The sequence below is a fragment of the Columba livia genome, chromosome Z, assembly GCF_036013475.1.
Source record: "Columba livia isolate bColLiv1 breed racing homer chromosome Z, bColLiv1.pat.W.v2, whole genome shotgun sequence".
Taxonomy (NCBI): Eukaryota; Metazoa; Chordata; class Aves; order Columbiformes; family Columbidae; genus Columba; species Columba livia.
Window position 1 is genome coordinate 130,804 of NC_088642.1, and position 12,429 is coordinate 143,232.

The following is a 12,429-nucleotide window of genomic DNA, read 5'->3' on the forward strand; positions in this document are numbered from 1 at the left end:
ATATATTAATATTTAATGAATATCATTACAATAGTATATTATAGATATCATTATGCCATTATATATTAATTATAAATTTCATTACATAATATCAATGAGTATTAGTTGATCAGTTAATTATATCAGATTATATATTATATATTTCTACTATTCATCATATTATATCGTTTATAGTAGCATATTGCTATACTGATTTAGTCTATATATTTACTATTAAATTAAAATTAACTTTAATAATTTAAATTTAAATTAAATTAAAAATAAGTTAAATTAAATTAAAATATAGAAATAAATTTTAAAATGGAATGTAAACAATTACGTGGGTTTAGGGAGGCGGCGACCAATCAGCGCCTTTCTCTCCTCAGAGGCAGCGACCAATCAGCGCCTTTCTCTCCCTCGGAGACAGCCGAGCGGGGCTGAGCCGGGGGAGGCTTTCCCGCCAGACGGCACCGGCCAATCAGCGAGCGTCTCCTCGGCCCCCTCAGCGTGAGGGAGAGCGGGACGGGGGAGACAAAATGGCGGCGGGTTAAAAAAGCCGAACATGTTCCCGCTTAAATATTAATTCAGTAAATTATATAAATAAATAGATTTTTAAAGCTTTTTTTGGGGCCAAATTAGCACCAGATCTGGGACCCCCAGCTCTAGACACGTTCAATGAAGTGAATTCAGCCCTAAAACCCCCCAAAAAGCAACGAAATGCCCCTCCCGGCTTTAAATACAATAACTTACACACTTATTTCAACAACTACTTACATTATTTTAACAATTAATAATTTAAACAATTAAGCGGCTTTAGGAGCCTCAGAACCGCCCAAAATGCTCAAAAAAACCCTCATAAAACCTCAAAAAGCCCCGTTTAAATATAATAATTTAAATTAATAAGCGGTTAACAGAAAAAAACGCATTTGGACTCGCAATCCTGGGAAACAGCCCCAAATCTCCCCCCGGGCTTTAAATATTAATCTATTGTATAAATTCTTATCAATAAGTAGATTCAAAAAGCTTTAAAGTCGCAAATCGGCCCCTCAAACTTTAAACGCGTTAAATAAACCTTTCAAAAAGCCGATTTAGACCCCAACGGCCCCAAAACGGCTCCTCACAGCGCTAAATAATTGAAACAACTCAGCGTCTTCAGGAGCCCCGAACCGCAGTGAAATAATAAATCAAATAATAAACCAACAATTAAACCTTAGGAGCCTCAAACCCGCCCAAAATGTTCCAAATAAAACCTCAAATAAACCCTTTAAACATAACAATTTAAATAAATAAGGGCTCTAAAAAAACCGATTTGGACTCAAAATCCCGGGGAAAAGCCCCAAATCTCCCCGAGCTTTAAACTTTAATTCTCCTGATAAACCCTCAATAAACAGATTTCAAAGGCGCCTTCTGGCACAAATCGGCACCCAAAAATTACGTAAAAACATCTTTTAAAAGCCGAATTGGACCCAAACCAGCCCCGATTGCTGAGAAAAGCCCCGAACCGGCTCCTCCCGCGTTCAACACAAAGATTTAAGCCGCTAAAGCGGCTCCGGGAGCCTTAATCGCCCCCGCCCCGCCCCCCCCCCAAACCCGCGGCTTTAAAACCCCAGTTCCGATCAAAACCCCCAGATACACCCCAGCCCGCCGGTCACTCATTAACCCGCCGAGCCCCAATTAACACCCGCACGATAATTACCGCCCTTACCCACCCCGTTAACTGATTCCGGCCGCCGTTCCTGCCGTTCTCCGGTTTCCCGCCGCGGGGGGGCGGGGGGGGGGGGGGGGCCGATGAGCTCGCGCTGCCGCTGCCGCCTCCGCCTTTCTGGTCCTGCGCGCGTTCTGCGCCGCCCCATTTATTACCTCGTTGTCCCGCCCGGTCCCGCCCCCCGCCCGCCCTCCTGCCAATGGCCGAGCCGCCCCGTCAGCCGCGCTGCCCAATCAGCGCTTCGTTGCTGTGGGCTAACGTCGGCGAGAAAACGCCGACCAATCAGCGCCTTTTCTACCTCAGGGGCGCTAGCGAATCAGCGCCTGTTACTGGGAGGGCGAACTTCGGCGGAAAGTGACCAATCAGTGCCTTCCTCCCCTCAGCGACACGGTGACCAATCAGCGCCTTTCTCCCACCCCCTCGGAGAACCCCTCGTGGGGATGAGCCAATGGACGACTTCCGAGGCTGACACTGTCAGCCAATCAGCGAGCGCCTCCTCCCTCCCTCGGTATAAAATAGCGAATGAGCGCAGAAGGGGGAAACAAGATGACGGAAGAGAAGACATCGTGGCGGCAGGCAGCGGCGATTGAGGAGGAAGGAGGAGAGTCGGGGCTGGGCGGAAAACCGGCGGCTCCTCCGGCCGCGGCAGCAGCAGCGATCGGGGGGTGTGTGGGGGGGAAACCGGCGGCTCCTCCGGCCGCGGCAGCAGCAGCGATCGGGGGATGTGGGGGGGAAACCGGTGGCTCCTCCGGCCGCGGCAGCAGCAGCAATCGGGGGATGTTGGGGCAAAACCGGTGGCTCCTCCGGCCGCGGCAGCAGCAGCGATCGGGGGGTGTGAGGGGGGGAAACCGGCGGCTCCTCCGGCCGCGGCAGCAGCGATCGGGGGATGTGTGGGCGGGAAACCGGCGGCTCCTCCGGCCGCGGCAGCAGCGATCGGGGGATGTGGGGGGGGGAAACCGGCGGCTCCTCCGGCCGCGGCAGCAGCGATCGGGGGTGTGGGGGTGGAAAAGCGGCGGCTCCTCCGGCCGCGGCCGGCACGTGGCTTCACCGGCACCGCGGCCGCGAGACCGCGCGCTGTGGGGCTGCGGGGCGGGTGTGGGGCCGGGGGCTCCAGGGGTCCCGCAGCGGCGGCCGTGGGGCGGGATGGGGCGGCTGCGGTGATAGCTGTGGGGCACTGGAGTGGCTGCTGTGGGGGCTCTGCAGAGGCGTGTCTGGAGCTCTTGCGGGGCAGGAGCAGGGCTGCTGTAGCGATACCTGTGGGGCAGCCATAGGGCTGCCATGGGGTTACTGAGGGTCACGCATGGGTGGGGGGGCCGCCCGCGCAGCTGGGTGTAGCCCCACCCACGGGGGTGGGATCCGTGCTGAGGGGCGTGGACTGGGAGGACACGCCCATTGGGAGGCCCACCTGGGGGAACTGGGCAGGGGGTGGGGCCTCCGTGTGTCACACCCCCATAGGAGGAGCCGCTTGGGGTACGGAGAAGGACACGCCCAAAGAGGGCGTAGCTTAGGAAGGGAGGGGTGGAGCCGAGAGTAGGGTGGGCTCTGTACAGCACGTGCTCTGAGGGGGCGTGGTTTAGCAGGGGCTGAGTTTAGGGGTGGAGCCGCGGGCGGGGCTTCGATGCATTATGCTGCTGGGAGGGGTCTGTAAGGGACACGCGCCTCGGGGAGGGCACAGACTGGCAGGGGCGGAGCTTGGACGGGGGGGAGTTGGGGGTGTGGCTTTCTCAGACCACGCCCTTGGAGGGAGAAGCCGGACTGGATAGCACACTGAAAAATTAAAATTAGCTGTTGTTAATCACAGCTAGTTTGATGTCTTTTTATTTTAACTCAGAGGTAATTAATAGCGGTCATGTTTTTGCACAACCCCAAAAAAGCTGTGGTTAAATTCAGACTGTCATAACTGTTTTCTAATATTATTTTACATCTAAATATCTTTTAGTGTTCTGTTGGGAATCATTACTGCCTGGGAACTTTTTAATACCTCTGTTTATAAACAGCCACTACTTCGTGGTTCCATTATACTTCTCTTTAAAAAAAGAAATGTAACGTTTTGACTCTGTTTGGTTCTGAGCTTTGTTGCCTCCCATCTCGTGGGTCTGTTATAATTTAAATACTAAACACTCCCGATCACTTTCCAATGCTGTTTAAAATCTAAAGCTTCCTCACTTTGTTTCCTATGCAGTCATTCGTGTCTGCGGTTTATTTCATAACGGTTGTTCAAATGAAGCTACCAATGACTCCACATTAGTTTTCTGCCTTTATCATTTAAAAGGAATTCCAAACAATGTGTTTTTTAAACTAGCATTCAGATTGGGAACAACTGCTGCCTAGTTCACCAAGTAATAGCTGAAATTAAATTTACTTCTTGCTCATGCCTATATAATTTCATCTATTTACACTTTAACATTTTTATCATTACATTACTACCAGGCGGATTTACTAGCACACATTATTTTTTATTGTAGATATAAACTAGAGGTTTTTTTCTCTACAGGTATTACTTCCAATTAGCGCTCCAGTATTTATATTCCACTGTTTTAAATTTTACTACATAAATTGGGGATTATTACTGTCTGCCTTGGAATTACCTTGGAATTCCCAGGCAAACCCACCGCAGCGCCTCGACGTGTCAAGATTGTCGGTGCCGGCTCCGCCAACAACGCGTCCAGCGAACGCCGCGGTGCTGCCGGGGCTGCGGCAGCGCGACGGAACCGACCGGAGCGCGGGGAGGAGACTCAGCCCAGCAGGTACCACACGTAACGTGGAACACCGGGCGGCCCAACTTCATTTCAAAGGAGGAACACGCACACGGAGCACAAAGGATGCTGTTCTGCACGAGACGCGCTGTCCTTAGCAGCTGCACAGCGACGCTGTCTCTGTGATTGGGAGATCTGGTGGCAAATGAGGGAGCTCTGCACGTGGCACCTTTCAAACCTGCACAGAGTCACACTTCACCCCACAGGTGACACCAGAAACTAGGAAGCCTCCAAAAAGAATTTACAGCCCCACACCCGAACCAGCTGCACTCACCTCCACCACCAATCCTGCTCTACACACACCTCCTTCTCCTTCACACACCCTTCAACAGCCAGACCCACAGCCATCTCCTCACGGTCATTCACTGCACTGAACGCAGCAGGGTAGGGGTGGAGGGGAGAGAAAGCTAAAGGAAATTTTTTAAAAACTCCCTGTGTTTCTTTCAGTGGCATTTTTGGCGTTATTATTGTTGGGGGCCGGGGGACATGTTGGGGTGTTTTTAATTAAGGAAACTGCTGTTTCAGCCTGCAAGTGAAAACAAACCACACGCACAAGGCTGGACACGGTCAAAGCAGCCCCAGCTCGTTCCGCAGTCGCTGACAGCGCGTCCATTCAGCCGTCTGCCCGCCCTGACGCGCTCCCCCAGCGTACCCGGCTGGACACACACACGTGTGCTGGGGAACTCGGACCAGCGCTGCGGTCTGGGGAGGAGTGAAGGACGAACCAGAAATAGATCCTGCAAGAATCCGTCTCTAAAACACTGTAGATCAACAACGACAGCTGTAAGTCACAGACACTCCTCATTTTCTCTCGGACTCTCACAACAGTAATAAGTAAGTCCTGAAGGATGGAAAACACCAGGATAGGCTGGGAACAACAACAAAGGTAGGTAAAAGAAGGTAAATGGGGGCTCTCAGGGGCCCCAAAAGACAAGCTCAGCTGTCCTGAGAGGAGCAGATGGGAATCAGAGGAGTCCTGAGGGGATTGGGGTGGGGGCTGTCCTGGTTTCATTAAAAAACAAGTTTCTCTTTCAGTGAATTTGCCTGTCAGCTAAAGCTTCATATTAGCTGCATTTTCCTGGAGAACCAGATACATGTTTTGATAAACATTGCAATGGAATGCTTACTTGTTGATAAGGACAGATTCACATCTTGCAAGAGGAGCAACAAGAAACAGGTGACCAACAAACTGACCAACCGTGTATAACATCCCCTTCACATGAATACTTCATATACAAGTGGCAGATCATGAGGATCTTGTCCTCTTTGCCCCTTTTCGTCCCTTCTGCTTATGGTGACATTAGGAGAGGACCTTGCTAGTCGTCCCTGCAAACTGAGGCCTGCTGAGAGACTGAATCCAGCTCCGGTTGGCTGCAGAGTCCAGTCCAGGACTTCAGGTGCTGGCTCTGCAGTTGCTGAGACTTTCAGGATTGGTTTTGTATTATTTTCTCTGCTCTTAATATAGCATTAGTAAAACATTGCCAGTTTTTCCAACTCTCTTCTCTCTGTCCTTCTTTCCCTCCGGATCGCCTGTCCTGAGTGGGAAGGGGGGAGAGGGAGGGGCAAAAGGGGGAAGTGGGGGGGAGACGGGGTTAACAATACATCTGCCAGGGTTTTACTGTCACCCCGCAATCTAAACCCTCGACAGGGGCCAACAGATGGGGGGTCCTGAGAGGAGACAAGAGGGAAAAATGAGGCCTCTGGGATGTGACAAGAGCAACCGGGGAAGTTTTGAGGGGAAGAGAGAAAAGAGGGGAATTTAACGGGGCAAAAGGTCAAACAGGCACCGTGATGCCACCAACGAGCCTGCAGGGACCCAAAGGCAGGCAGGGCAATCGCAGAGGAACTGGGAGGAAACGGGTTTCTGAGGGAACAAGGTGGCGAGTGAGCTTGTGAGGGGTCCAGAGGCAAAGGGATGTGTCCCGAGGAGAACAAATAGAGAGGCTCTTACTCTGAGAAGCTGTCCCGGACTTTGTTCCACCAGCAGCCGTCCTGCGGTCTCGGCACAGCCTGGGGATCCCTGACCCGCACCACCACAACCTTTAACAGCACATCGGGCTGCTCTAGAACCGCAATGACAAACAGCAAGTACTTCTCTAGGACAGCTTTGATGTGGGATTGTTCTGTTTTCTCTGCAACGGACAGGGAGAAATTTCTCCTCCCCACAGTACCACTAAACACCCCACCCATGATTGTTCAGGCGTTTTGGGGCTGAAAGCCCCCATCTCTCACCGGCCTGCTCCTCCAGTAACGTCATCGTCACCCCCCGAGTCCCCCCATTTATTCACTCAAAAAAAAAAAGGTAGAAAAGGAAAACAGCCCCAGCGGGCAGCACGTTACTTTAAAACGCCATTTACCTATGTACGTACCAGAGCGCCCAAAAATGGGGGGGCAGCGCCCCGAACAGCCGCAGCCACGTCCCACAGGCCGGCAGCCGCCCCCCGGCACGCTGGGGACGGAGGATGGAGCCGCGTCTCCCGCTCTGGCGCTGCTCCCCCCACCCGGGCTGGGGGGTCTGCTGAGCACGGGGCGGTCACAGCTCCCCCTCTGAAACACAGGAATTCCACATTAGAGTTCCGCGTTGGGGCGGCCGGGTGCAGCACCGCGCTGTGCCCGCAGCCTTTCCTTCCTTGTCCAATTTATACAACGGCCTCGGCTCCTCAGATTCCGCCAGGGCTGCTCTCCTCGCATTCCCACCAGGTGGTTCCCCAATCCCTTTCCCGCGAGCTAAAATACCCCCCAACGGGCTCTTGTGCAGAGCACCGCTACCGCGCCGTCCTCCCGTTACGCGTCACGCAGGACGACACGGCTCATCTTGTAACAGAGACAAGCAAGAACTACGAACGCTTCTAGCGGCACTCCACAGGCAATACTAAAACCTGCCCACGACGTACCGCCCTCACAAGTTGTGCTCCAAGTTTATCCCGCCCTCTCCAAAACAAAACGATTCCGGCACGCGGCTCAAGTCCGTCTAACGCTCAGCGCCGCGATCGGGACGCTCGGCCACACGGGCGGCTTCACGGCGCTCGCGCCCCTTGCACGCTAAAGCCACCGCAGCTTCCGCTGTAGGTTTTGGCGTTCGAGTGCACAGTCAGAGCCGAGGCCTATCCGAGAATCAAACCGAACTGCGGGACGCCTCACCGCTACGTACGGGGCCGGCTCTACACCGCGACGGAGCGCCGGAACAACCGACACCAAAAGCTGGCCGCACGAGCAACCACCGCACGCCTGTAAGGCGCTCGCAAGCCCGTGCGCGCTATCCTGCCTAAATTCCGTACCGCGACTTACGGACGCCCCGCGAGCGCGTGCCCGGTCCCGGCTCCCAGCGCAGAAAGACCCCTCGCCAGAGGTCCTCGTCCGTCCCCGCCGCGACGCGACCGAGACGAGGAGTCTCTCCAGAGAAACCCCCGGGGCGCGCCGACAGAGCCCTCGACTCCGCGGGCCCCGCGGCCGCACAGAGCGGGTCCTCCGGCCGCCTCGCCGGCTGAAACGGGGAAGGGAACGGGACGGCAGAGTCAGCAGCGCTGCTAAGCCGCATTCTTCACAGCATCACAGTATGTTTGGGACGGGAAGGGACCTCAAAAGCTCATCCAGTCCAATACCCCCATGGAGCAGGAACGCCCAGGTGAGGTCGCACAGGAGCACGTCCAGGCGGGTTTTGAATGTCTCCAGAGAAGGAGGCTCCGCAACCTCCCTGGGCAGCCTGGGCCAGGCTCTGCCACCCTCACTGAGAAGAAGTTTCTTCTCAAATTTAAGCGGAACCTCTTGTGTTCCAGCTTGATCCCTTTACCCCTTGTCCTATCGTTGTTTGCCACCGAGAAGAGCCTGGCTCCATCCTCATGGCACTCACCCTTTATATATTTATAAACATTAATGAGGTCCCCCCTTAGTCTCCTCTTCTCCAAACTAAAGAGACCCAGCTCCCTCAGCCTTTCCTCACACGGGAGATGCTCCACTCCCTTAATCATCTTCGTTGCCCTACGCTGGACCCTCTCCAGCAGTTCCCTGTCCTGCTGGAACTGAGGGGCCCAGAACTGGACACAATATTCCAGATGCGGTCTCACCAGGGCGGAGCAGAGGGGAAGGAGGACCTCTCTCCACCTACTAACCACCCCCCTTCTAATACACCCCAGGTACCATTGGCCTTCCTGGCCACAAGGGCACAGGGCTGGCTCATGGTCATCCTGTTGTCCACCAGGACCCCCAGGTCCCTTTCCCCTCCACTGCTCTCTAATATGTAATTTCCCAACCTATACTGGAACCTGGGGTTGTTCCTGCCCAGGTGCAGGACTCTACACTTGCCCTTGTCAAATTTCATCAGGTTATTCCCCGCCCAACTCTCCAGCCTGTCCAGGTCTCTGATGGCAGCACAGCCTTCTGGCGTGTCAGCCACCCCTCCCAGCTTGGTGTCATCAGCAAACTTGCCGATAGTGCACTCTATTCCCTCGTCCAAATCGTTAATGAATATATTGAATAACATTGGCCCCAGCGCTGCCCCCTGAGGCACTGCACTGGATACTGGCCTCCAGCTGGACTCCGCACCATTGACTACCGCTCTCTGGCTTCTCTCCTTAAGCCAGTTTGCAACCCACCTCACTGCTCTGTTGTCCAGACGAAGCTGTTCCATTAATTTCCCAGGGACAGAGGTGAGGCTGACCGGTCTGTAATTACCCGGGTCCTCCTTCTTGCCCTTTTTGAAGACTGCAGTGACATTTGCTTTCCTCCAGTCCTCGGGCACCTCCCCCGTTTCCCAAGACTTGGCAAAGATGACGGAGAGCGGTCCAGCAGTGACTTCAGCCGGCTCCCTCAGCACCCGCGGGTGCATCCCCTCCGGACCCGTGGATTTATGGATGTCCAGACTATTTAATTGCTCCCTAACCCAGTCCTCATCGACTAAAGCAAACTCCTCCACTGACCTGGCTTCATCCGGGGTCTCAGGGGTACAGGGCTCCCCAGGACGGCCTCCGGCAGAGTAGACAGAGACAAAGAAGGCATTCAGGAATTCTGCCTCCTCTGTATCTTCTGCCACCAGGGCACCCACCCCGTTCATCAGTGGGCCTACATTGCCTCTGGTGTTAGTTTTATCTGCTATGTATTTGAAAAAGCTCTTTTTGCTGTCCTTGACCCCTCTCGCCAGCTGTAATTCTAGGGGGCCTTGGCTATCCTAGCTGCCTTCCTGCATCCTCTAACAGCAGCCTTATATTCCTCCCAAGTGGCCAGCCCCTGCCTCCATGACCTGCAAACTCTCCTCTTCTGCTTGAGCATACCCAACAGGTCCCTGTTCAACCACGCAGGCCTCCTGGCTCCCTTCCTTGACTCCCTTCGTGTGGGGATGCTCTGATCCTGAGCGTGGAAGAAGCAATCTCTGAATGCAACCCAGCTATCTCGGGCCCCTTTTCCTTCAAGCAGTCTTGCCCATGGGATTTCCCCCAGCAATTGCTTGAAAAGGCCAAAGTTGGCCCTGCTAAAGTCCAGGGCTGCAATTCTACTTGCTATTCTGTTCCTGCCACCCAAGATGCTGAACTCCACCTTCTCGTGGTCACTGCAGCCCAGGCAGCCCTCAACCTTTCCTGCTTCGACCAGACCCTCCTTGCTAGCGAGGATGAGATCCAGCAGTGCACCTCTCCCAGTCGGCTCCTCCACCACCTGCATGAGGCAGTTCTCACCGATGCACGGCAGGAACCTCCTGGACTGTGGCTGGCTGGCTGAACGGTCCTTCCAGCAAACACCAGGGAACTTAAAATCCCCCACAACAACCAGGGCCTGTGACCGTGAGGCCGCTCTCAGCTGCCCATAGAAGGCCTCATCAGCTTCCTCAGCCTGATCTGGTGGCCTGTAACAGACGCCCACAGCAGTGTCACCCCTGCCAGCCTGCCCCTTGATCCTGACCCATACACTCTCAACTCGCTCCTCATCCGCTCCTGGGCAGAATTTAGTACACTGTAGCTGCTCTCTCACATAGAGAGCAACTCCACCACCACGCCTGGCTGGCCTGTCTTTACTTCATTTGACGAGGTTAGTTGTAATCGTTTAGTTTCTCGCTGACAACACGTCTCTTAATTATTAGTTAAATACAAACTAAGCTCTCAGCTCCTAAACAACGTGTTACTTAACCTTCCGTCTCCCTCTTGTCGTGCAGAAGGAGCTAAAAGGTGAAAAACGTCCCCTCACCGCGCAGGCGGTCAGAAAGCATTTCCCTCACGTCAACCGGTTCCTGAGGGCCGCATCTCGTAGAACTTCACCGCAGCGTACGCTGACTCGGCAGCTTCTCTTCAAAAGCGGGAAGAGAAAACAGGGACCGGCACCTGAAAAAACAAGGCAGAGAACAGAGCAGCTGGGAACACCGTGTCATTCGCACGTGCACGTCCCACAAGCCCCCGAACGTGGGGGGGCTCCCCGAGGAAAACAAAGCGGGGGCAGCGCCCCAAACAGCCGCAGCCCCGGCCCGCAGGCCGGCAGCCGCCCCCCGGCACGGCAACGCTTCCGGCCGACCCGAGAAGGGAGCCGTTCGTGCCGGCCGGTATCGACACCCCCCTTTTCCAGGCAGCTCGGAGAACTCCCTTTGCCAGCGTTGTCCTGGTACGTTTCCCTCGTCCGGCTGCTCTTGTCTGTACCCCGCGTGCACCATCAAGATGGTTTTCTAGGCACGTTTCCCATTGCCTCGTTCGCACAGAGCTTCTAAATTCGCTCTTACCTGTTCGTCCGATCTCGACAGAGCGCGTCAGCTCCTCGCGCCGCGAGGCGCCGCTGCTCTCCCGTCGCCGGTGACGGCTCCTTTGGACCCTAATTCTGATCGGGCTATTAATCTCCTATTAATTGCTTATCCTCTTTGTTACAGTTCCCTGACGTTGGCTGGAGGACACGGCCACCTGGGCTCAGAGACGCGGCTTCCGTACCGGTCTCTGTCCTCTCGGTGGCTGGTTTGACAGCGGCGCCTGCCAATTTATGGCCAGTTTCCTGAGCAGCGTTTCCCTTCTGAGGCCCGTTGCAACGCGTGACGGCAACTCTCCTAGCAACAGCACAGCTTCCAGCAACCGGAGCATCACGTTTAATCTGCCTCCCTTGTGCCGTTAATACACTTTATTCTTTTCAAACGGCTTCAAGGGCCCGCACCCTTCAAGAAACCTGCTTAGAATCAGTGCAGCCACTAATCTTCTTCTCTTTGCGTAACTCTACAGCTCACGCGAGAGCAATTGCTTCAGCTTTCTGGGCAGAAGTCCCTGGAGGTAAAGCTTTAGCTTCCCTTACCTGCTGGGCGGTCGGCACCGCACGCCCGGCTTCACGTGCCCCTCGCTTTACGCAAAGCTGCTCCCACCGCTGACCCGGGAGGCTTCGGCATCCTCCAGCGGCCGGTCCCTTCAATCCGCTTCTGCTGTTGCCGAGCAACCGCGGGCCACCGACTGCCGGACGGATCCACTGAGGAAAGAAGCCGCGCCGACAACGTTAGCAGGAGCAATATTTACGTCATTAAACGTTTAAGGAGGCACCGAGGGAGGGATGTCGTTTTCACACAAATGGGGACCTGACCCCCGTCGGGGGGGGACGGACACCGGCACGCACGGACCCGACCGCGAACCCCCGCGGCTCGATCGGCGTCTCTGCCCCCCCCCTTGCCGGGCGCTGCAGTACCCGGGTTTCGCCACAGGGCGGCAGCACCGAGGCGCGCCGCGGCACCGCGTTGGGGCGGCCGGGTGCAGTACCGCGCTTTGCCCACAGGACGGCGCCACTGAGACCCGCCGCGGCAGCCCCGGGCGAGCGGTCGTGCCGCGTTTCGCGGGAATCCCGCCAAAAAAAACCCAAAAAACAAACGCGACCAAACAAAAAAGCGCACAGAGAGCGCCGCGGCGCGAAAGCCGCGCCCGCAGGACACGGAACCCGCCGGGGCTCGCCCCGAGCTCCCGCCGGAGCGGCGCCCCGCTCGCCACGCCACCCAGCCCGCCCGCAACCGCGCCTTAGCTCTGCTTGTAACCGTCCCCGCGACCGACGGGG

The 12,429-nt window shown here is 55.2% G+C and overlaps 1 protein-coding gene across 1 annotated transcript in view; it reads right to left on the reverse strand.

Moving 5' to 3' along the window:
* The window catches only part of LOC135577368 (uncharacterized), a 45,045-nt gene that overhangs the window by 4,327 nt on the left and 28,289 nt on the right, over window positions 1–12,429 (reverse strand). Inside the window, exons 13-18 of the mRNA XM_065046669.1 lie at window positions 11,689–11,856; window positions 10,555–10,745; window positions 6,810–6,987; window positions 6,392–6,503; window positions 4,994–5,201; window positions 320–4,575 (exon numbers count right to left, since the gene is read on the reverse strand). Coding sequence (XP_064902741.1) covers window positions 10,713–10,745; window positions 11,689–11,856 — 201 coding nt within the window. The 3' untranslated portion in view covers window positions 320–4,575; window positions 4,994–5,201; window positions 6,392–6,503; window positions 6,810–6,987; window positions 10,555–10,712. The remainder of the gene's footprint in view (window positions 1–319; window positions 4,576–4,993; window positions 5,202–6,391; window positions 6,504–6,809; window positions 6,988–10,554; window positions 10,746–11,688; window positions 11,857–12,429) is intronic.